The sequence below is a fragment of the Pelophylax lessonae genome, assembly GCF_965119305.1.
Source record: "Pelophylax lessonae genome assembly, chromosome: 10".
Lineage (NCBI taxonomy): Eukaryota > Metazoa > Chordata > Amphibia > Anura > Ranidae > Pelophylax > Pelophylax lessonae.
This window is the reverse complement of record NC_138777.1, coordinates 217,038,247-217,064,611: the sequence shown is the minus strand read 5'-3', so window position 1 is coordinate 217,064,611 and position 26,365 is coordinate 217,038,247. Positions and strand designations below refer to the sequence as shown.

At 42.4% G+C, this 26,365-nt stretch overlaps 1 protein-coding gene across 1 annotated transcript in view; it reads left to right on the top strand.

Moving 5' to 3' along the window:
• The window catches only part of TDRD12 (tudor domain containing 12), a 146,052-nt gene extending 121,486 nt beyond the window's left edge, over nt 1–24,566 (top strand). Inside the window, exons 28-31 of the mRNA XM_082271054.1 lie at nt 11,452–11,605; nt 11,691–11,757; nt 15,644–15,739; nt 24,504–24,566. Of these exons, the coding sequence (XP_082127180.1) occupies nt 11,452–11,605; nt 11,691–11,757; nt 15,644–15,735 (313 nt within the window). The 3' untranslated portion in view covers nt 15,736–15,739; nt 24,504–24,566. The remainder of the gene's footprint in view (nt 1–11,451; nt 11,606–11,690; nt 11,758–15,643; nt 15,740–24,503) is intronic.
• Nucleotides 24,567–26,365: the final 1,799 nt, after the last annotated feature.

The following is a 26,365-nucleotide window of genomic DNA, read 5'->3' as shown; positions in this document are numbered from 1 at the left end:
GAATATGAGAGAACAATGATCGAAAAGAGGGGGGGGGAAGGGGGGAAAATACTGTAGAGTGTGAATTACCACGTAGCCCACAGGGGGGGCAGTGATAAGGATAGGCTAGTTCACCCGAGTATAGTGGCTCAGGGGACAGTCCATCCATAGAGGAGGCATGGAGGAGACCAGAGAAGATAAATGGCATATATGAAGAGGTATATTCACTTTATTATAAACTAAAAAAATGACATACTAAGGCATTAAATTGTCTTACCCCAATTTAGACGTCACAGTGAATAGAGTTGAATATACTTGTTTAATTTAAAATCATGTTGTATGAAAGGGGGAGCCAGAAGCCCCTAAAATCAGCAGGAAGAAAAAAATGAATTTATATGTATGTATGGTTACTCCTTATTAGATTATTTTAATAAGGGGGATGGTGATTTGTAAGAATAGGTACTTACCAGGGACTCATTCTCTAAAATTTATGTGTTAGGTGGTGTAAGCGTCAAGCAAAACGTGTATCTATTTAAGTAAAGAGGGGGTTAGACATTGGAATCCCCTACAAAGGTGTGCACCAATATTAAGTGAGAACGGGTTAAATAGAAAGTCCCCTTTGAAACTTGGGGATCAGTGTGGTGCTGGAAGTATAAAAACTAAATATGAAAGAGTCACTGGATGCTTTAGACAGATTGGATCCAGCCCCGAATCTGAAAAGATATATAAAGATAATGGACCGTTGGTAAAGTGCTGAGCCTGACAAAGAGGAAAAGTGAGGAGCTGAGTCTATAATTAGAACACTTACCATCTGAAACAATTCAGAAAACCCACGGGGAGTATGACACTCAGCCTAGGCAGCCTGTAAGTGTGAGCTCACTAAGCTGTCCGGTATATATACTAACCACTCTGTATCTGGTCTCCTCCTCCTCCCGGTCTCACGCCCCCCACATCCGCCCGCCATAGCGTCCACGTGTAGACGCCGCGGGAGGATGTTCCCGCATACCGGAAGTGAGCATCACTTCCGGTTCCGGGACCGGAAGTGACGATCTGCCATAACGTAATCCACCATTCGGACAAATAAAAGCCAATAGAAGCTGATTAACACTATCAAAGATGGCAACATTATACGTGCATAAAAAGCAGGAAAACATCCCAACCTTCAATATAGCATGTATGGAAAATATCTGAATGTAACTATTTATTCCCTATTTGAATCAATTCAAACCTGCATTTAAGCCATATAAGAGGAGAGATTATCCATAAACGTACCAGCAAAACAGTTTTACTTAGAAATGACATTTAGCAAATCTGCTTATATGGTCTGGTCATGTGGAGCAGTGAATAATTAAGATTTGTAAGAAAAAGAAGAAAAAGAATATATAATTTGGCAGCCGATATGTAGGACAATGGACCACGCGGTAAACAGACCCACAGCAATGGAAACAAGGGGGGGGGGGGGGGGGGGAAAGGATAAGGGGGGGAAAAAAAAAAAAGATATTTTTTTAAAAATTATTTTTGTTTAACTTGAAAGTTATATAAAAAAGTAAATACAAATGAGTTAATCTCTTCAATATCATATTGGAGAGTCTAAGAGGGTATTAGTCTGCCAAAAAGGGGGCAAAGCTCAGGTGTTCATTCAGTCCTGGGAGGGTGCAGGCATTTAAAGAGAAAATCCAACGTGCTTCCCTTTGTAGAATTAAGTTGTCAAAAGGTCCCCCTCTGGGTCCAGGATGGATCCTATCTAGGGCGAAAAATTTGAATTTTGGACATTTATATCTATGCGTTTGAGCTATGTGTCTTGCTATGGGACTTTCTAAGTCTCCACCCCTTATGTATGATACATGGTCCTTGATTCTCTCCCAGAAATGTCGTTTGGTTTTGCCCACATAAAAAGCGGGACATTCACATTTCCAAATATAGACAATACCTATAGTTTGGCATGTCACAAAATGTTTGAGAACAAATGGGCGTCCATTTGGCAACGTTTGTTGAGGCTTGCTAGCAATGAATTTACAATAACCACATAGTCCACAAGGGAAAGTGCCTTGGGGTAGTTTGATACAGGGGTCTGCCCTTTTGTCTCTCTGGTAGTGGCTGGCAGTCACCATATCTCGAATAGATTTATTTCTCCTAAAAATCACACTCGGTCTAGTATCCACAAAGTTACTGAGGATTTTATCCTCTGCCAAGAGATGCCAATGTTTGGCTATAATACTTTTTAGTTGGTTGGATTGAGAACAATATCTCGTGATCATTTTAGTTGAGTTTTGACATTCTCCTTGAAAAAGGAGAAGGTCTCTAGGGCTGTCTTTTGCTTTTTTGTATGCTTTTTTAGTGCTTTTCCTACTATATCCCCTCTGTAGGAATCTTTTTTGTAATTCTAAAGCTTCTTTTTCAAATTCAGTCTCTTCCGAACAGTTTCTACGAATCCTATAATACTGTCCTATTGGTATTCCTTGAATTACATGTCTTGGGTGACTGCTATCTGCATGTAATAACGCATTTGTTGCAGTTGGTTTTCTATAGAGTGTGGTTGAAAGTGTATTATCCATGTTTCTATAGATCTCGAGATCTAAAAAAGGAATTCTAGATCTATCAAAAACATAGGTGAAATGCAAGTTGAAGTCATTTACATTTAGGATGTCTATGAATTCCTTTAGGGTGTCGAGAGGACCTGACCATAGGATGAATATGTCGTCGATATATCTTTTCCAGATTTCTATATATGCCAGATATACTGATATAGATTCTTGGGCAAAGAGCCATCGTTCCCACCCCCCCAGGTACAGGTTGGCATAAGATGGGGCACATTTAGTCCCCATCGCCACCCCCTGTACCTGGAGGTAGTGGGAACCATCAAACACAAACACGTTATGTGTCAAGATAAAAAATAATAAGTCAGAAACAAACTTATTTATCCTTCTATGGTCAAGTCCTCTCTCATGGAAGGGGGACCTTTTTAAGGGTCGCTCTATTTAATTAAATATATTAAATTAATCATTAACAAGCCAAATCTATGCATATGTTTAATGTAATACCTTTGAGAGTATAATTCGCATAAAAGTAATATGTATGATATACTGAACTAGATATTACAATAGTGTTTGTTAAAGAATATCTACTGAATTTGAATCCCACAACACTTCTTCTCCTCCCTCTATCTCACATCCCCTAACCTCCCCCCCTTTTTTTTTTTTTTTTTTTTTTTTTTTTTTTTTTGTGTGTCTGGGTCTGTCCTTTTGTCTCTTTGACAGTGACTGAAATGGCTGACTATCTGGGAAATCTCTGGTCCAATTACATGCTACAAATACAGACTGAAATTCGCGGCTCAAATAAGGAGGACTCCGAAATCTCGCAAATCACAACTCGTTTAAGACAACTTCTAATACGTAAGACAACTTTCTTCTGGCATGCCACTTATTTTCAACAATATATAGACACCAAAATTATACCCATTGGGTTACGTATACAAATATTTCCAACAATTCATTCAGTTTCAACAGAATTAAAAAATAAATGGGAAGATAATCTCACACAATGCTCAATTGAAATGATGAAGATTCTAAAAAGCTATTATGAGGCAGAAGCACTCATTTTAGACAAAGAAATAGTAGAAATTGTAAACCAACTAGCGGCATTCCAAAATAAACCCATTTTCAAGGAAAAAAATCTTGAAATTAAACATGCAGTGGAAAAATTTAGTGGAGAAATTATTAAAAGAAAAGACAAAAAAATGAATCGTGACCAAATGGCATTTAGGACAGGAAGAGCCTATAAATGGGAAAGGAACACTAATAAAACATACAGGTCTAGACCACAAAATGAACAAAATAGAGAGGATGGCAACTGGTCTGACTCATCAGCTGCATCCTCCACATCCTCCAACTTTTGGAATGCTCGCCAAGAGAGATCTAATAGAATGAGACAGGAAAAAAGGAAAGATGATGAAAGGGATACCCCTATGGGAACACAGCATAATTTTCAGACTACACAAACAGCCAAGGCTTTAAAACTTGGACCCAAAACTCAAAATCAATCACCATCAAACCCATTGGCAAGTGGATCCAGCACATCATCAGCAAATGCCCAAGGAACACACTGTGGAACTATCCCAAAAAGAAATTCCCCTAATACTCAGGACAATGCTTTTTTAGAACAAATGACACTAGGACTTCTAGGTCCTCTAAAAATATCCACAACAGAAGAGAAAAACTAAACCAAGAAACAAATTCTCTACAAGTCATTAACATCTCTGGTGTTCAATTAAATGAAGAGGAAATTAAAATACTTGGTCTAGGGCTTAATTTCTGTCCGGCAAAAGACATAGATCGTTTTGAATTTATAAAAGATGTTAATCTTTTTGCACGAAAGCTTAATTTTAGGTCCCTAATTGAGGGCCCTAAAATCAAGCAAAAAGAAGCCCCCATGGGTGGTCTTCTTCAAACCTGGCGTGATTGGTCCAAAAAGGATTATAAGATGCTTAAAATCCTGACCGAGCTTGAGGATGAGTCGGGTCCGACTACACCCGGACCCAGCCCACCCTCGACCTCGGTAGGAACAACACAACAATCAGTACAAACTTTTAAAAAAAAGTCTAAACGTTTCCCGAGTCAAACCAATCCTAAAGTTGATCTTTTTATCCATATGGTAACAAAGGATATTAAACAAATGAACATACGAAAAAACTCTAATAACCTGTCCGAAACTGAATACCAGGCTCTACGTAACTTACAAGAACGCAAAGATATTGTGATTAAGTCTGCGGACAAAGGCGGAAATGTTGTCATTCTAAATCAAGTACAATACACAGAAATGTGCAACAATATTCTTGATAATAGAGCCTGGTATTCAAGAGTAAGCAGTTTACAGTTACTTAAAAATCAAAGAGAATTTCTAAAACTCCTAGATCAATACCATCAGTGGGGAATTATAACCAAGGATTTGATGGAATTTTTGATTATTAAAGAACCCACAACGCCCACATTTTATGCACTTCCAAAAATGCATAAAAATCACACCAATCCCCCCGGCCGTCCCATAGTCTCGGGCATCAATAGTCTTACACAGAATGCTAGTTCGTATGTAGATGCATACCTACGCCCACATGTAGAGTCGCTACCCTCGTATCTAAAAGATACTATGCATATGCTATTAACGATTGAAAATATACAGATCGAAGAGGAGACCTATCTGGTATCTATAGATGTTGAGTCCATATACTCAAATATTCCACACTCTCGAGGTGTGGAAGTTATTGAATCCTTTTTGGATGAGAGAGGACTTGACCATAGAAGGTTAAATAAGTTTGTTTCTGACTTATTATTTTTTATCTTGACACATAACGTGTTTGTGTTTGATGGTTCCCACTACCTCCAGGTACAGGGGGTGGCGATGGGGACTAAATGTGCCCCATCTTATGCCAACCTGTACCTGGGGGGGTGGGAACGATGGCTCTTTGCCCAAGAATCTATATCAGTATATCTGGCATATATAGAAATCTGGAAAAGATATATCGACGACATATTCATCCTATGGTCAGGTCCTCTCGACACCCTAAAGGAATTCATAGACATCCTAAATGTAAATGACTTCAACTTGCATTTCACCTATGTTTTTGATAGATCTAGAATTCCTTTTTTAGATCTCGAGATCTATAGAAACATGGATAATACACTTTCAACCACACTCTATAGAAAACCAACTGCAACAAATGCGTTATTACATGCAGATAGCAGTCACCCAAGACATGTAATTCAAGGAATACCAATAGGACAGTATTATAGGATTCGTAGAAACTGTTCGGAAGAGACTGAATTTGAAAAAGAAGCTTTAGAATTACAAAAAAGATTCCTACAGAGGGGATATAGTAGGAAAAGCACTAAAAAAGCATACAAAAAAGCAAAAGACAGCCCTAGAGACCTTCTCCTTTTTCAAGGAGAATGTCAAAACTCTCAAAACTCAACTAAAATGATCACGAGATATTGTTCTCAATCCAACCAACTAAAAAGTATTATAGCCAAACATTGGCATCTCTTGGCAGAGGATAAAATCCTCAGTAACTTTGTGGATACTAGACCGAGTGTGATTTTTAGGAGAAATAAATCTATTCGAGATATGGTGACTGCCAGCCACTACCAGAGAGACAAAAGGGCAGACCCCTGTATCAAACTACCCCAAGGCACTTTCCCTTGTGGACTATGTGGTTATTGTAAATTCATTGCTAGCAAGCCTCAACAAACGTTGCCAAATGGACGCCCATTTGTTCTCAAACATTTTGTGACATGCCAAACTATAGGTATTGTCTATATTTGGAAATGTGAATGTCCCGCTTTTTATGTGGGCAAAACCAAACGACATTTCTGGGAGAGAATCAAGGACCATGTATCATACATAAGGGGTGGAGACTTAGAAAGTCCCATAGCAAGACACATAGCTCAAACGCATAGATATAAATGTCCAAAATTCAAATTTTTCGCCCTAGATAGGATCCATCCTGGACCCAGAGGGGGACCTTTTGACAACTTAATTCTACAAAGGGAAGCACGTTGGATTTTCTCTTTAAATGCCTGCACCCTCCCAGGACTGAATGAACACCTGAGCTTTGCCCCCTTTTTGGCAGACTAATACCCTCTTAGACTCTCCAATATGATATTGAAGAGATTAACTCATTTGTATTTACTTTTTTATATAACTTTCAAGTTAAACAAAAATAATTTTTAAAAAAATATCTTTTTTTTTTTTTTTTTTCCCCCCCTTATCCTTTCCCCCCCCCCCCCCCCCTTGTTTCCATTGCTGTGGGTCTGTTTACCGCGTGGTCCATTGTCCTACATATCGGCTGCCAAATTATATATTCTTTTTCTTCTTTTTCTTACAAATCTTAATTATTCACTGCTCCACATGACCAGACCATATAAGCAGATTTGCTAAATGTCATTTCTAAGTAAAACTGTTTTGCTGGTACGTTTATGGATAATCTCTCCTCTTATATGGCTTAAATGCAGGTTTGAATTGATTCAAATAGGGAATAAATAGTTACATTCAGATATTTTCCATACATGCTATATTGAAGGTTGGGATGTTTTCCTGCTTTTTATGCACGTATAATGTTGCCATCTTTGATAGTGTTAATCAGCTTCTATTGGCTTTTATTTGTCCGAATGGTGGATTACGTTATGGCAGATCGTCACTTCCGGTCCCGGAACCGGAAGTGATGCTCACTTCCGGTATGCGGGAACATCCTCCCGCGGCGTCTACACGTGGACGCTATGGCGGGCGGATGTGGGGGGCGTGAGACCGGGAGGAGGAGGAGACCAGATACAGAGTGGTTAGTATATATACCGGACAGCTTAGTGAGCTCACACTTACAGGCTGCCTAGGCTGAGTGTCATACTCCCCGTGGGTTTTCTGAATTGTTTCAGATGGTAAGTGTTCTAATTATAGACTCAGCTCCTCACTTTTCCTCTTTGTCAGGCTCAGCACTTTACCAACGGTCCATTATCTTTATATATCTTTTCAGATTCGGGGCTGGATCCAATCTGTCTAAAGCATCCAGTGACTCTTTCATATTTAGTTTTTATACTTCCAGCACCACACTGATCCCCAAGTTTCAAAGGGGACTTTCTATTTAACCCGTTCTCACTTAATATTGGTGCACACCTTTGTAGGGGATTCCAATGTCTAACCCCCTCTTTACTTAAATAGATACACGTTTTGCTTGACGCTTACACCACCTAACACATAAATTTTAGAGAATGAGTCCCTGGTAAGTACCTATTCTTACAAATCACCATCCCCCTTATTAAAATAATCTAATAAGGAGTAACCATACATACATATAAATTCATTTTTTTCTTCCTGCTGATTTTAGGGGCTTCTGGCTCCCCCTTTCATACAACATGATTTTAAATTAAACAAGTATATTCAACTCTATTCACTGTGACGTCTAAATTGGGGTAAGACAATTTAATGCCTTAGTATGTCATTTTTTTAGTTTATAATAAAGTGAATATACCTCTTCATATATGCCATTTATCTTCTCTGGTCTCCTCCATGCCTCCTCTATGGATGGACTGTCCCCTGAGCCACTATACTCGGGTGAACTAGCCTATCCTTATCACTGCCCCCCCTGTGGGCTACGTGGTAATTCACACTCTACAGTATTTTCCCCCCTTCCCCCCCCCTCTTTTCGATCATTGTTCTCTCATATTCATCCCTTTTCTCTTTTTCCTCTTTCCCATCCCTTTCTACCCCTTCCGTTCAGTGTGTGGGATTTAGTTTCTTGTCCTTCTGACAAGCAAAGCATAAAAGAGTTTGTTAAACAGAAATGGTTTTTCTCTCCCTCCTCTTTATCTAAAGGAATCTATAATATAGGAACTAATATACTAACCAGCTATATTTATGGAAAATCTATCTTTTGATTTACTTATATAATTGTTAAATAATTAGAGTAAAACTGATGTGTTCAAGGTTAAGATAATAGTATAAGTAACATACAATTGATAGCTGCAAATAACAAACTGAGAATAATATAAATGTTATAAGACATATGTGTATATTCACAAATCTAATAACTGTTTTATGTACCTTTAGATTATTAAAGATTGAATCTCTGTTTACATACTTTCCTTTGCTGGACCCTGAGGAAGCGCATAATGCGAAACGCGTAGCTCCAGCATTTTCTATCTGTATTTATACTAATCCTGTCACTATGTATTGACTGTTCTATCTATTAGAGTGATATACTTTTTGTTTTTATTATGTATTAATAAAGATTTATGAATTTTTTAAAAAAATAACATTTGTGTACCGTTGCTATGTTACAAGAACATGTGCATACTTTGACTGTTTGTAGAGGCACATTTAAACCCCCTTTTCTTCTTGTAGGGACGTAGTCTTGACCCTTCCATAGGGACAGGCCTATGCCCTTGCTGGAATTCCTTCCATTGTTTGCATATGGGGGCAGGTGCCATTATAATCTCTGATTAAAAAGACCCCAATCCCCCCTTCCATCCATACTGTCTGGTGTTTTTATGTTTTTAGTCCCCAAGTGCAAAACCTTACACTTCTCCACGTTAAATCTCATTTGCCATGTCGTTGCCCACTCCGTTATTTTGTCCAGGTCATTCTGTAGGATATCTGCTTCATGCTGTGCAGTTATTGCCCTGCCCAATTTTGTGTCCTCTGCAAAAACTGATAACGAACTACTGTTCCCATCCTCAATGCTGTTTATGAATAAATTGAACAAGGTTGGTCCCAGCACTGAGCCCTGGGGCACCCCGCTTACTACCTCAGACCAGTCTCAGTATGCGCTGTTTATTACCACCCTTTGGACACGGCCATTTAGCCAGTTCCGTATCCAAGAGCATTAGATTCATCAGTTTTCTTTGGCTTTTTCTCTCGGTTTTCTCCTGATGATCTGGTATTAGTCATAACTCTGGAGGATATAGAATTAGATCTCTATTATCTACTACATCCAAATGCAATCGATAGATATAAAAATGAGCAGAACCCCAGTTCTGCCTGTTTAGGCGGACTTTATAAGCAATGTATTGAGACCACAGTTGTATAAAATTGTTAACTTTTATTCACACAATTTAAAAAAACAAGATAGTCTATAATAATTGGGACATAAAGTAATAACTGGCGCAAGTATACATGAACATACATCACAAATAACAACACAATATAAAAGCAACATGACATGTGAAAAATCTAGAACAAAGGGCACCCTCTCCTGGTGAGGAGATGGGGTGATCCTAGACACCCCACGATACACCATGGGGTGAAAAGTTTCCAGTGGTAGAAGATGTTACAGCCAGTAGGTCTGACCTACTAAAGAAAAAATATTTTTTACTTTCTGCTTTGAAAAATATCTAATAAAAAAAAAAATTGTCTTCGTGAATTTAGGGCCAATATGTATCCTGCTACATATCTGTGGTAGAAAAAAAAAATTCCCAGGAAGCGTATATTGATTGGTTTGCGCAAAGGTTATAGTGTCTACAAACTATGGGTTCTTTTTTTTTTTTTTTTTTTTACTAGTAATGGCAGAGATTAGCAACTTATAGCAGGATATTGCAGCTGCACAAATCGGACACGAATAGACGCTATTTGAGGACCAGTGGCACTAATACAGTGATCGTTGGTAAACATATGCACTGTCACTGTACTGACACTGGCTGGTAAGGGGTTAAACATCAAGGGCGATCAAAGGGTTAACTGTGTGCATAGCCAGTGTTTTAGTGTACTGTGGGGGAGGTGTTTTTACTATTGGAAGAAATGGATCCATGGCCCTGCTTTAGAGGAACACTGGATCAATGCCTTCCCTGCTGTCAGAACGACAATCTGCCTTGTTTTACAAAGGCAAATCGTCGTTCTGCCACTGTGCTGAATGATCATTAGGGTTGCCACCTCCTCTCTTTTAAAATTGAACACATATTACACAGGTTCTGTGGCTGATAAATAAAATAAAATCACTTAGTGCCTTATCTCCATTAAATTGGCCTCAGAACCAATGTAATTAATATGTGTTCAGTTTCAGAGGGATGAGGTGGCAACCCTAATGATCAGTGAGTGCCGGCGGTCATCAAGTCCGCAGTATCCACAGATCAGCTTCCGCGGTGCGCCCCCTACCTGGAAGTGTCGTATCACGTACTAGGTACATGATCTGGCGTAGCAGTGCCACCTTGCCTCTGTATATGTAAGTTTTATACGGTCGGCAAGTGGTTAGTCTCATCCATGTAAATTGATACATTCTGCTGGAGCGTTTTTGCTGTGATTGTTGGCTTGATTACCAGATGAAAATAGAAGACTAAAAAAGGAAACCAATACAACCATCACATCTAAGAATCAGTAAGCTGCTATATGTTTGCTTTTGGGTTTAATACTGCTTTTATACGGAGTTGTCCCTCTGTGATGCTATTAAAGCCTCCATTCTTCTAGGAAAGCTTTCCAAAAAGCTTTAGAGTGTGACTGTCGGAATCTGTGCCCATTCAGCCAAAAGAGTATTTGTAAGAGCCGGTACTGATCTTTGATAAGAAGACTTGATTGCCGATCGGCATTCCAGTCCATATGAAAAGAGTTCGGTAGCGTTGAGATCTGTGGAGGACACTGGAGTTCCATACTTTACTGGTCAAACCGTGTCTTTTATGGAGCTTCCTTTGTGCACAGGGACAAAGTTATGCCGAAAAAGAAAAGGCCTTTTGCTAGACTGTTACCACAAGATAGGAAGCACACAGTTATCTAAAACGTCTTTGTATGCTCCAGCATTGATAGTACCCTTCACTGGAGACACTTCAACTCATTCATTTTAGAGGGTTCTCCAAGAACGTTTGGCCATATACACTTACTGCCCAAAAGTTTATGGATACCGGTCTAGCACAAATATTATGTTGTATACATTGGTGTTCCCATTTAAATGCCATGTTTGGAGGATAGGATTTGTGACTTGGACTCAATGTTTATTTCTTCCAGTTGTCATGCTGAAGGGAAGCACTATAAAGCAGACTTGGATCTCTATAAGGAAATTGTTGCTGAAAAGTCTCAGTGTTCAGTGAGGAGCGGAGAAGCCATCATTACTTTAGAGAAAAAGAATCATGAATCATGGCCCAGGTTACTAACACAAAAGGTGAGTTTCGGGATATATAATGAGCTTCTTGTACAGTCTGTAAAGTTTAATGGTCCAAACTGACAAGTGCTATGCTCTGCTTCAGCACCCAAATGTCAACTACAACAATGACCAGCTGGAAGATTCGGAGGACAGCATCTCACCGCTTGCAGGTATGGCCTTTCTGCTTTACAGTATAAATCTCAATGCTGAAGGAGCAGCATTATAGTGACATGAGACACAAGTACTGGTACAGGGACCACCATTGTACCCTAAAAAACATCCCTCAGTTTAGACACACATTGATGTTCTGCCAGCTTCTTTTTTTTTTTTCTAACCTCCTTGCAGATATATAAAAAAAAAAAAGTACCTGAACATTCCTAATTGGCTTCCTGTTTCCCCATTGCACAGCTACAATTGACTGCAAGTAGGAGGGGCTGCACTGTGAACCAGTCTGGGCTCTCTCTTTTGCTTTACACAGAGATTACATCATCCTCCTCAGTGTGCTGCTGCATCGTCATTGTTCAACCCACAGGCTTTAGGGGTGGCTCCTTCAAGCTGATGTCTAGGTATCATTTACCTTTAAATAGCTTGTTTGGATCAAGATGGTCCAAACGAATGACTTCACCAACAGCTGCCACGGCTGGGACTGCTGTATAAACTGTAGCCTCAGCTACATACAGTATACCGAGGCTTGATAATTTGCTTTGAATCTAGGAGCCAGCTAAAAAAAAAAAGTTAGGAGCCAGCTTTTTTGTCAAGCCCGGTCATAGGGGGGCTGGACCCCCTGCTCACCATGGGGGACTCCACTGATCCCTGCCTCATCATTGGGGTTCCGCTGATCCCTGCCTCATCATTGGGGTTCCGCTGATCCCTGCCTCATCATTGGGGTTCCGCTGATCCCTGCCTCATCATTGGGGTTCCGCTGATCCCTGCACTCACCATAGGGGTTCTGCTGATCCTTGCCTCTTAATGGGGGTCCTGCTGCTCACCAGGGGGGGGGGTACTGCTGATCCCTGTGCTCACCGGGGGGGGGGGGGGGAGGTACTGCTGATCCCCGCGCTCACCACGGGGGGTTCTGCTGATCACCGGGGGGGGGGGGTGTTCTGCTGATCCCCGTGCTCACCACGGGGGGTTCTGCTGATCCCCGTGCTCACCATGGGGGGTTCTGCTGATCCCCGCGCTCACCACGGGGGGTTCTGCTGATCCCCCCGCGGGGGGTTCTGCTGATCCCCGCGCTCACCGCGGGGGGTTCTGCTGATCCCCGCGCTCACCGCGGGGGGTTCTGCTGATCCCCACGCTCACCAAGGGGGGTTCTGCTGATCCCCGTGCTCATCATTGGGGTTGTGGGGATAATCCTGTACACACCAGTTTAGCGTTCCCAGCTAGACCCACCTACATCATATTCTGTCAGTGCAGTTTTATGGGGGGGAGGAATGATGGAGCAGCCGGGGCCCCTGAGCACTATACAGTACACTGTTCGTCCAGACCTCTGTTGTTACATGGTGGCCCCAGCAGAGGATGGGAGAGATGGGCAGAAGGCTCAGCCCTGATTACATGCAGTTCAAGGCAGAGCCTGAAGGAAGGGGCTCCCTGCACTGCATACACTGGGGACTGGGCTATCCTCACCTCACACAGGAGCCCCGCACTGAATGTCTACTCACATGTGTCTGTGCGCCTCTACTACACTATATACAGGAGACAAGTCACTATACCGGCAGTTGCTGGCTGCCTCTCTCCCTTCTCTTCCTCCGCCATCTTCCGGGAACCCCCCTTTCTGTCTCCGCTTGCCGAAGTGACTAGCTGGAAGTCTGGCTCCGGAACTGAAAAGCCTTGCTAGCTGCACCTTGGAACTGAGGTCCGACAGAGCCCGTCCAGAGTATAAAAAAGGTGGCGCAGCCTGCAATAAACGGGAGTAAGAGCAGAAGAAATTCTGCACTTTTGGCATGGGGCGGAGAGATAATGGGTGCTACGTTCATTGTTCTGGCATGCAATAGCGATAGTAGCTTTAGGAATTACTCGTGCCTGGTGCTAACAAGTGAATGGGCTGACAAAAGCTTAGGCGCCAGGAGGCAATTTCTAGGCGCAACCGACCTGGCGCCTGGGATTTGTCAAGCCCTGCAGTATACAGTGCAGTGTTCTGGCAGCATGATGCAACCTTCCTGAATCAAGTTAACCTGAGCGCTGCTCCTCCATTCAGCATAAGCTCTGTATTCTTTGAATGCAAATCTTCCTCTGATTGGCTTAGGAGGAATTTATGACATCATTAGCCCGCATCTCCACCTCAACCAATCAGAGGAAGCTTTGTATTTGTTGATAGAATACAGACTTTCGTCTAAATGACTGAGCAGTGCTCAGCCTTGGTTTTGTTCCAAGAGTGGGACTGGAAGGTCGCACCCTGCTGCTGGAACACAGTGCTGTATACTGTATGAAGCTGAGGCTATAAACCATTTATGCAGTGATCCCAGCCATGGCAACAGCTAGTGAAGAAAATAGTTCATTTGGACCAGCTTGGTCTAATCTATTAACCACTTAAGCCCCGGAAGATTTTACCCCCTTCCTGACCAGGGGGTATTTTGCCATTCGGCACTGCGTGACTTTAACGGACAATTGCGCGGTCGTGCGACGCTGTACCTAAACGAATTTGATGTCTTTTTTTTCCCACAAACAGAGCTTTCTTTTGGTGGTATTTGATCACCTGTGCGATTTTTTGATCACGCGCTATAAACAAAAAAAGAGCGTCAATTTTGCAAAAATAACAATATTTTTCAAATTTTTTTATATGAAATTCCCAAAAAAAAAAAAAAGTAAAAATCAATTTTTTAACATTTTGGGCCAATTTGTTTTATAGAAACATAGAATGTGTCGGCAGATAAGAACCATTTGGCCCATCTAGTCTGCCCAATATATCTGAATCCTATGAATAGTCCCTGGCCCTATCTTGTATGAAGGATAGCCTTATGCCTATCCCATGCATGCTTAAACTCCTTCACTGTATTTGCAGCTACCACTTCTGGTACATATGTTTGGTAAAAAAAATCGCAAAAAGCGTATTTTGATTGGTTTGCGCAAAAGTTATCGCGTTTACTAACAAAGGGAAAGATTTTTGTCATTTTTGTTGTTTTATTTTTCAACGTGTAATGTCGGCGATCTGCGTTTTTTTTTTTTTTGCGGTACTGCGACATTGCGGCGGACAGATCGGACCCTTGACTGATATTTTTGACACTTTTGGGGTTACCAGTGACATTTCTACAGTAATCAGTGCTATATATATGCACTGTTACTGTAAAAATACACTGGCAGTGAAGGGGTTAACTTTATTTGAGAAGGAGGGGCTGTGTGTGTCCCTAGGGGCGTGATTCTAACTGTGACTGGCTGTGGCTTGAGGTGTAGTTACACTGATCTACGGTTCTACATAGTAGAACCGTATGATCAGTGTCTCTACACAGGGAGAACTGACAGGCAGCTTGTTTACACAAGCTGCCTGCCTTTCTCCCTCTCCCCCGACGATCGCAGAGTGACCGGCGGACATCGGGTCCGCTGGTCACACGCGCGGGGGGGTGCGTGACCACGTGGGAGCACGCCGCCGCCGGCGGCGCGCGCTCGCTCCCCAGACCCTCCCAGGCTAGTGACGTACCGATACGTCACTCTGCCTGGGAGGGGCTGACCGCCGCAGTATATAGTCGTGCGGCGGTCGGCAAGTGGTTAATAGTTAAATGGAACCTGGACATCAGCTTTAATCAGGCTGGAGTGCATAGTTGTAGTCAAGAAGAGTAAAATTCTTCCAGGGGTGCCTAAATCAAAAGACTGATAATTATGGAACATATATTAAGGGTTTTCTGCTTTTCTTTTCTTTTTTTTGTAGAAGTAATTGCAAGCTGTATGGGTGTGCATCGATCTTTTGGTTGGGGGGGGGGGGGGGGGGATAATGCACCTGTACAGACCTGTAGCACTTTTATGCAAATGCACGCTTCACTGGGATGTTATGATTTGAAAATACAGGGACATCTAGTACATTATCTTTTATCTCTGATCATTTCTCTCTGTTCTCTTCCCTAGCGTTCCAGAAACCCCTTAGCAAGTCCTACATCTTCGAGTTTGAGAGTCCGGTGTCCACCGACTCCAGTGACACGGAAAGTTACAGTGATTAGCCCAGTAAGAAGCAGAGCGGAGGAGCGATTTTATGATGTTATTCTTCTGTTCGTTCGATGGGCTTATAATACAGCCCAGGGCAGATTCACTTTCTTTTTATATTCCTGTAAATAGGAGATGATTTCTATATTTTTTTTTTTTCCTGAAAAAGAAGTCTTGTAGTTGTCACCGAAAAATGACAAGTGATCATGAGCACAAAATGAAAACAAAAATCCCCCTCTCCAAATTGCACTTAATTTTTTACTTTTGACATGCACTTAATGCATGATGCATTGTTTCTGTGGGTGGGAGAGATCAAGGATAACACTGGATCTGGGAGTCATCCTGACGAACTCCACTCAAACAGCAATTTCTCATTTGTATGCAGTGGAGCTGCTCAGTGTAATTCACGTAAGGTTTTCTAGCCAGGATCTCTCACCCCCTCCCCCCCCGCTTTGTTTTTTTGAAAAGCACCCGTAGTGCTAGAGATAGAAGTGGGTGCACTGTCCTTTATTGTACTTGTAGTCTAAAGGTTTTACAGTGTTTTTGGTGAGTTGAGTCTTGCGTTCTGCACCATATAGGCAATACAACATTTCTCCAGCTAGTCGGCACACAAAAAGAAAAAAATCTTACACCAATTAAGGGCTCTTTCACACGGTCCGCCTCCGTAGGCGGATCCGTGTTGCTCAGCGGGGATCGATCCGCGATCCCCGCTGAGCCGGCGGATGACAGCTCCGTCTCCGCTTGCAGAGCGGAGAGGGAGGTGTCTCAGCCCCCGCTGCCCTCCATGGGGGATCGGATGAGAGCGGACCACCTGTCCGCTCTCATCAGATCCGATCCGATTACTGAACGGATGGAAAAATAGGGTTTCCATCCATCCAGATTTCACGGACAGGATCGGATGCGGATGGCAGCGGGTGTTCACTGTTAGTGAAGTTGGACCATATCCACTAATTGGTGCGGTTTGGGGGGGGGTTCGTGGTTGAGTTCCTGATCCTATTTTCTGAGAAAAAAAGCCCTGCCAATGACACCATTGTTCCTTTTAGCTATCTGTAAGGGGGTAATTCTTCCCAATGACAAGAGTAAGGTGCATTGTTCCCACTGACTGTCACACTGTTATGAGTTGTAGATTTTTTATTTAGAACAGGGGTTCCCACGAGACCAGAAATTTATTTCAAGGTTCCTCTGTGTTGAGAAAGGAGGATCTAGTGTATACCATTGCGACACAAGTTATGTTGTGAACGGATATTATTAAAAATGACCTTTCCTTTTCACTCGGCAGAGCTATAATTTTCTGTGAAATGCAATATGGCAACCTGTAGTCATTCTGTACACAGATGTTGTACAGAACGCCCCCCAGAATTGTGATTTACTGCTTGTGTGATTGGCTTGCTAATTTTCCCAGAAGTCTGCACTAAAAGATACAAGTCAGATTTTTGGCATCCCTTGCAACATAAGTATTGTTTTTGGTGAGATACCCCCGAAGGACAAAGGGAAATCACATCTATTGGGATGCAGACCCTGCCACTTTCCACATTAGAGCCCTGCAGGTGGAACAGCTGATTGATAATTATAAAAACACTTCCTTACAGATTTACTGGGCACATGGAGACAGGCAGGCAAACTGCTATTTCTTGAGAATAACAAAGGTAGGAATCTGCAACGTTTGTTAAAATCCCTACAATGTACACAGATCACCCAGAGGGGAGTGTTTTTTTCTCGAAAAAAAGTGGAGTTACTCTAACTATGAATGATGGCCCTAGAATTATCGCTCTCACTCTGTTAAGGCCAATCCGCAGCAATAATAGCCGGGGAATGACAGCTCTGAGCCCAGAAGTGACAGCATATCACGTCGCAGGGGATATTGGGGAATGTATGTTTCCCATATACCCATGAGAGAATTATTTGGGCAGCACGATGGCTAAGTGGTTAGCACTTCGCTTAGCAGCACTAGGGTAGTTGGTTCAAATCTCAACTATGACACTACCTTCCTGGAGTTTGCATGTTCTCCCTGTGCCTGGGGTGCTAAACAAAGGGGGTTAATCAAGACTCTTCTGTGCATCATTGCTGGGGCTGGTCTCTTTAGTTGCAGCTATCTAGCACAGCTGTGTTCAGCCTGGTTTTTAGATTGCCTCGTCTGGGTCTGCTGGACTAGACATTGTTGGGCTACCCTGCAAGTGACCTTCGGGAACAGGGTTCCATGTGGGACGCTTTCCAGATACCATTTTGCTAACAAGGTAGCCACTGAGCTTCTTCCAGGTCCAGAGCTTTTGGCATTGCCACAGCACTTGCTCTGTCTCTGTTTGCTCACTCTGAGTAGGCCAATCTGACTGAACAGCGGGCGCTGCCTCATTTACTTGGATTGCTGCACACCTTTGAAATCTCATTTCTGCTGGTTCCTACTGGGTAAGGAGTCAAGGCTGAAGGGCTGAGCGCAGATGTCATCTCCTGGGTGTAGTGTCAGTAGCAAGTGCGCTTCACATTTTCTCCAGGCATTCAGTATCAAGGTATTCTCTTATTACTGCTGTTCCTGCTTTGCAACAGTATGGGTATAGCCACATGAAACCTCAATCTCCAGTCTGTTCTTGCTGTCTGCCTACAGTGACTGTGGTCACCTCCGCCATCCAAACTTCACCTACCTGCTAGCTTTTTATTGTTTGAGTATCTACAACCTTGCTTCATACTACAAGTTGTATGTTGCATAACTGTCGCGCATTAAGAACATGTCTAAAACTAAGAACTAGGACAGTCCTGCTGTACTAGTTCACACTAACTGTGCCGGTGCTACTTTCTGCATGCCCACTGATGTGGCTGGTGTCTGCAATCTGAAATCATGTCGTTTTTTTGGCCAAAATCAATCACTCAGCTATTTTCTGATTTTTGACTACTGTAGATTCTATATCTGATCTTCTTCCAGCCAAAGGACGTCGTATTGACCTCCTGGACGAGTGGAGATATCTGAATGATTCCTGCAGCTGCAGGCATCATTCATGTATCATCATTCATGTATCATCTTTTGCAGCCAGTGATTCCCCTCTGGTGCTTCTACCGGCTCGCCCATTCAATCGGCGAGCTGGAGAAGGAATCCGCCAATGGCGGAAGTTCACTGTAGAGAATACCGAGGACCAGATGGCCCCCAGCAATCTCTGACTCTGGGAGGCCCGGCGCGATGACCTCATGACGTTACGTCCCGCCTGGCGCTGTGTACTCGGCTGATAAGGCCGAGATCCTTTTTTGGATCCCAGTCTTTCCTGCCTAGAGGAGAGATGTGGGGTCTAACAGACCCCACACCTCTCCATAAAGAGGACCTGTCATGCCCTATTCCTATTACAAAGAATGTTTACATTCCTTGTAATGAGAATAAAAGTGATCAAAAAATATTTAAAGGGAAAGTGTAAAAATAAAATTAAAAAAAAAAAATTAAAGGGCCCTTGTTTCTGCATATTTGTATGCAAAAGCGAACGTACGTTGCGCCCACATATGTAAACGACGTTTAAACCACACATCTGAGGTATCGCTGCAAACGTTTGAGCGAGAGCAACAGTTCTAGCCCAAAACCTCCTCTAAGTCTAAACTAGTAACCTGTAAAAAGTTTTAAAGTGTCGCCTATGGAGATTTTTAAGTACCGAAATTTGGCGCCATTTCCCAAATGTGTGCAATTTTAAACTGTGACATGTTGGGCATCTATTTACTCAGCGTAACATCATCTTTCACGTTCTACAAAAAAAATTGGGCTAACTTTAGTGCTTTGTTTTTTTCTCTTAGATCAAGAAACTGTTTTTTTTTTTTTTTTTTTAAAAACGTTTGAAAAATTACTGCTCAAATACAAAAAAAGTGTGACAAAAAAAGTTGCAACAACCGCCATTTTATTTCTCTAGGGTCTCTGCTAAAAAAAACATATAGTGCTTAGGTGTTCTGAGTAAAATTAAATCCGCTATAGCCAGCCTAAGGCCTGTTTCACGCGGTTTTCAGCTTGTATAAGAGCAGTGTGAATGGCAAGCTTTGACAAAGCATTTGCAGAGCTTTCAGCAAGCTTCGTAGAAGCTTTTAAAGTAAACTTCCGCTCCAGTTTGTAAATGTTGAACGAGGAATGAGGAGTGCTGATTACCACTTTAAACAAGCTGCTAGCAGGCTTCTGCACTTCTTGAAGCCTGTGGAAAGCCTGCTGAAGTTTGCAAAATATTTCCCCCTTAGGAGAAACTTCAATCACAGACTTGTACTCTCCAGTGTGGGAATCATCTGACTGTGCTTTATATTCCAAGTCCTAGGTTTGATGGTAGCCTCCATCGAGGCAGTCCAATTTTTCCAGTTTTACGCCAGACCCTCTAGAACACAACATTGTGGGACAAGGCATTCCTGTCCTTGGACAGGCTGATTGATTTAGCACCAAGGATCAGGTTCTTCTGTCAGTTATCACAGGGCTCCTGTGTTCCTCCCTGTGTTGATCCAATAAGCCCACCCCCCTCAGTTATAAAACACCCTCTAGGCTCACATTTAACCCTTTGATCGCCCCTGGGTTAACCCCTTCCCTGCCGGTGTCATTATCACAGTAACAGTGCATATTTTTAGCACTGATTACTGCAGTAATGTCACTGGTCCCCCCCAAAAGTGTCAAAAATGTCCGTTAGGGGTCTAATCTGTCCGCCACAATGTTTCCTGTCCCGCTAATTGCTCATTGCCGCCATTACTACCGTAGTGAAAAAAATAAATAAAAATGACATAAATCTTGCTCCTAGCTTGAAGACGTGATAACTTTTGTGCAAACCAACCAAAATACGCTTATTGGGATTTTTTGTTACCAAAAATATGTAGCAGAATACAAATTTTTTGTTTATAGCGCTAAAAATCGCAGAGGTGATCAAATACCACCAAAAGAAATCTCCATTGGTGGGAAAAAAGGGACATCAATTTTATTTGGGTACAGCGTCACGCGACCGCGCAATTGTCCTTTAAAGTAACGCAGTGCCAAATCGCAAAAAATGGCCTGGTCATTAAGGGAGTAAAACCTTCCAGTCCAGAAGTGGTTAAGAGCGGCCTCCGAATTAACTATGGAGTCCCTGAAGCTGGTATCACCACCTGACCCACTCTCAGAAGCTGCAGGACCTTCTGGGGTCTCAGTCTAACCTGGCGGCCATGACAGCGGTCCTACAGTCACTTGTGTCAAAGGTTGATCTGGCCTAGCAAAAAGCACCCCCCACCTTCACCTATATCCTCTGCCCTTAGAGTCTGAGGTGTATTTGGACGCCGCGTCCACGCACCCTGGGTGCTCTGTAGTGAGAATGGTTCCTCTTCCACTACAGCCACGCATGAAAAGGCGCTTGTGGGGGCACTAATTGTATCAGTGCAGGAAACTTTAAAATTGAAGGACACAGCTGAGGCTGCGTCGATTGCGCCGATGCAATTTGGCACCCATAGATCATCCAAGCTGACTAAGGTGTTCCCTTTTCCTGCCTACTTCGACCAGATTGTCGCCAGTCAGTGGGGATCCCCAAAACGGATGGTTGGAATACCTAAGCGTTTAGCTAGGAGATATCCCTTTGAGGAGTCTTTTGAAGAAGCTGATGGTTCCACTGGTAGTGGACTCTCAGGTTTCCAGATTAACTACTTCTATACAGTGCACCTTCACCCCCTTCCTACCCAGGCCAATTTTCAGCTTTCAGCGCTCACATTTTGAATGACAATTGCACGTTTTTTTCACACAAATAGAGCTTTCTTTTGGTGGTATTTAATCACCGTTGGGTTTTTTATTTCTTACAAAAAGAAAGACAGAAAATTTTGAAAAAAAATAAGTTTTTCTTTTCTGAGTAAATTTTGAAAATAACATTTTTTTCTCCACTGATGTGCGCTGATGAGGCAGCACTGATGGGCACTGATGAGGTACTGATATGTCGCATTGATGGGCACTGATAGATGGCACTGATGGGCGGCACTGATGGGTAACATGGGGCGGCACTGATGGGCAACGACGGGTGGCACTGATGAACACTGATGCCCAGCACCATCAGTGCCCATAGTGCTGCCAGTCAGTGCTCATCAGTGCCTAGATGAGCAAGCACTGATGGGCACTGACTGGCAGCACTAAGGGCACTGATTGGTACTTTATTTTGATTTTCTGTAATCAGGGCACTGATGATCAATGGATCCATGATTTGATTCGGTCCGGTTAAAAGATCGAGTTTTGGTCCTTGCCTCCGGCAAGGTTCTTTTTTCACACTTGCGCCTGTCCCCTGATCGGCTGCAGGGCCTTTACAGGGCAGTGCAGGATCTGCTATCACAGGGAGTAATTGTCCCGGTTCCAGAGTTGGAAAGTTTTCAGGGATTTTACTGAAATCTATTTACTGTTCCCAGGAAGGAAGACAAGGTCCATCCGATCTTGGACCTCAAGGCCCTGAATTGCTTTCTGTGGGTTCAGAAATTTTGGATGGAGTCCATTCGCACAGTGGTGGCATCCCTTCAACAAGGGGCTTTTCTGGCCTCTCTCGATAACAAGGAAGCTTACCTTCATATCCCTATATATGTATATATGTAGGGCATCAGCGTTTTCTTCGTTTTGCCGTGGTAGAGGAACCTTATCAATTTGTGGCGTTACCCTTTGATCTCGCCTGAGCTCCTTGGGTGTTAACAAAAGTGTTGGCCCCCGTGTTAGCCTTGCTTAGGCAGAGGGGTATCGCAGTACTGGGGTACCTGGACGATCTCCCGAGCAGTGTTTCCATCTGTCTTAACAGACGATCTGGACATCACTGTGCAGACTCTGCAAGCGTTTGGCTGGACACTGAATTTTCAGAAATCGGCTCTGAATCCCTTCAAACAACCTGGCATGACTTTGGATTCAGCTTCAGCCAGGGTGTTTCTTCCAGAGGCGAAACTGCTGAAGTTGCAGCATGCGATTTGGCTCCTGTTGTCCATCCGTCGGTCATCTCTCAGGACTTGCATGCAAGTGCTGGGTTTGATGGTCTTCACCTTCGAGGCGGTTCAATTTGCTCAGTTCCATACCAGGCCTCTGCAAATGGAAATTCTTGCCAAATGGGGCAAGAATCCTCAATCTCTGGACAATCTGATCCTGTTGAGCCAGGGTGCTTTTGTAGCAGGAAGTATACCCCCTAGGACTGCCCTAGGGGCGTAGTCAAGTTTTGTTTCCGCCTAGTCCTACTCCTATGGAGAGCAGCATAACCCAAGGGTCAAAGAAGATATTGATCTGTGTCCATCCATGAACATCAGAAAAAAGGATTTTACGGTAAAACAAGCATCCAGTTTCCAAGTCTTTCGGAAACTCCTGCTAAAAATGACTATATAGCTCAAGGTACATTAGTGTGATGGCCAGTGAGAAGAATGCTCCTTACACTTGCTGTTATTGGAAGAGGTAACCCCTTACAGATAACTAAAAAGTTCAATGGTGTCACCGGAACCTTATCTGAGGCAGAAATTGATTATTGCTGATCCTCTAGCAACCTCTGGAGGAACCCTAGTTGAGATACCCTGCTCTAGCAGTAGTAGTGAATGCTCTGGTGACTAAGTGGGATCAGTACTGCACTTCAGAAACCACAATTTGAACCCTTTGTTTGCCAGTGACCAAGCCACTTGTAGGTGGCAGTGTAACCACTGGACTTTACAGTGAGAACAAAAATCCTGGGATCATGCATTTACAAACACATCCAGCTATTTTTTTTTTTTAAGCAATATAAGAATTGTATCTTCTTTCTGAGCTTTTAGCAGGTTGGTTGAAAATGTAGACACAAGGCTGATATTTGTGATTATTACACACACGGCTTCACCCTATGCAGAGATTATCCAGCTTGCAGGACAACAATTTAAGTACCAGTAGACTGAGAGTGCTTGCCACATACACAAGGTAGCTGCCATCATGGCATCTATTGATGCAATTTAACAGGAATATTTGAATCAGTTGCAGAGAAAGTAATCTGATGATTTGCCCTCAACAACCCTCCGAAAAAGTGACTCAAGTGATCAAGGGTGGAATGCACAGGCTCCTCTAGACTTTTTCCGCAGCTATGTGTCCGCGCTTATGTAGGAACGTTTGGTTACAGAGCTGAAGGAAATATTAGTGGACTAAAAGTGCGGTAATTACTGCCTTTGTGTGCTTCTAGTCCCTCTGCCACATAGGCAGATGGGACTTGTAGTTTATTCATTCACAGATCTCGGTGAAAGAATTATGTGACTATGCAGGTAGAGCCATGCATATCCAGTCAGAATTTAAACCATGTGGAAGAGCCCCTGGCCTCGGTGATGTGCTTGGGGGTTCTTGTTGCAATTCCCTTTGCTGCTAGGCCTTCTGAAGCCTTTTATACACATCAAAGTGTGTTAGGCTGAACCTGCACAGGATCATGAAAGGCAATAAATAATATAAAATTCAGATCTAACTTTAGCAATTGTAACGTTTCCGGGTTAGTATTTTTTTTTATTTATTTTTTTGCTGCTTTGTTTTTCTGTTCAAGTTATGTGTGTTAAATACTGTAAAAAGGTCACGTTGGTGTGTAGTGTTTATATATGCACGTATGTTCAATAAAGTTAATTGAAATTAAAGTGACATTCATGTCTTTTCTATGGTTTCAAAACTTGGGACTCGAAGTGGTCCTAATATATATATATATATATATATATATATATATATATATATATATATATATATATATATATATATATATATATATATTAATTTTTTTTATGCATCGATGCTAAGCAGTGTGTTAACGTAACACTTTCAGACATTTATTACCTCTCACAGATATCTCAGTACTCTAACAATGTATTCATATGCTTATCTCTGCAGACAGATGACACCACCTTTGTTCAGGCATCGTCTGGGATCACCATATACTGGACTGAGATGCCAGCTCAGAGATGACACAATCCTGTAAATGCTGGTGCATGTACAGTTCTTGGCTGTGTTTACTAATGCCAGATCAGTCCCTTAGCATATATAAAGCTTTTTTTTTTTTAATTCCGGATGGAGTATGGAATGGTTAAAATCCTTGCCAGGCCTTTGTTGCTTTCTTTGTCCCATTGGGAAGACCTTCTGTATAGTAACTAAAGGCAAAACATTTTCTTTCGTTTTGGATAGAGGGGAGAGGGATTAGAACCCCTGTCAGTTTTTATTGCGGTCTATGCCCCAGTTAGAGAGATTTGCCCTCTCTATTTGTCCTGTTTACCATTATCGGTAAAAGAAAATCACACATTTTGGGTTGTCCCCAGTAAAGTAAGAGAGGGGAAATCTTCCAATGGGGACAGTATTTCCGGTGACCCAAGGAATTCACTTAATTTGCAGAGATTTCCTCTCACTTCCTGTTTGGCTATTGGACAGGAAGTGAAGGGAAATCTCCACAATGGACACAGATGGTGGAAAAAAACCTGATATGGGGAAAAACCCTCCTGTATCCAAAATGGGGGAGGGAGTTTTGCCTATAGTTTTACTTTGAAGCTTAACAGTCTTTGTTTACCTGATCCCCTCCAAGCACAGTGCAAAAATCATGTTTTGTTTAGGTTATAAAGCATATTTTATTATTTGTGATGTCATAGCGCCCAGATGATCTCTTTGGAAAGTCTTAGGGCAGGAATGAGGACCCTGTAAGGAGGAGGAGCTGGCAATTTGTTGGCAGTGACTGGGGAGTTCTTTTCTCCTCTGTCACCAGCCCTGCAGCAAAAAAAGCTCTCTTCTGTTCTGACACGGCCCTCACAGCTAAAAGATTTCCTCATGTGACACAGGCAGGTTTTGAGTTGGTGCACAGTCAGGAAAACTTGGTATTATAAATCCCTGTAGTTTTCATCCACAAACCAGCCCGCAGTCTTACGCCTCATACACATGGGTGAATGTAATTATGCAGTTCTTGACAGAAAGATTCTACATGTTTCGTAGTGCATCTCAACTCCTATGGATATACACGCGCTTTTGTCCTTATGAGGTTAGATGTGTGCTATTGTGCGCCGCCGTGTCTGGCCCTGAATGAGTCAACGCCACAGGCGCAGAATGATTTTCACATAGATCTTTCTTGTCTTAGCTTACAAAGCTAAACCCTATAGACCGAAACACAGCTGTGTGAAAGTGCCTATAGTATACCGCTGTGCCTGTGTGCATGAGCTCCTAACAAGTAGCCTTCGTAATGCACAATAAAAACAAAAAATCATAAGCTGTTAGAACTATTTATTTTTTTTGCTCACATGGTATTTTTGTGTTTGCATTCTCTTCATACATACAGGAATTGTTCTGGTGTAATGGTTAGTTTTCATGTCCCTGTCCAGTATACAGTACATAAGGTCATGGGTTGGAATAAGCTTGTGCTCCGAACGCATTAGGGTCCAGCTGTCAATATTGTGCCAATAAGCTCTGGGTGGATGCCCAGCAGCTGATGTACACAAAGGGGTGGTGATGGGATGTTCATAACGTTATTGATCTAATATGGCCACGTGGCTATTCTAGGCCAATGAAATTGACCTCATATGGCAATATTAGATCAATGATGTCACAAGTATCCCTGCCTTTTTGGGTATAGCAGCTTGCAGGGCAGGGACTCCCCACCCCTACAGATCATTAGCTCAGAAATTACAGCTGACTTCTGTGTTTGGACCAAACACAAGCTAATACCTAGTCAGTTTTATCCTATCCAATGATATTTTGAAAGGATAGTTAAAAAAAAA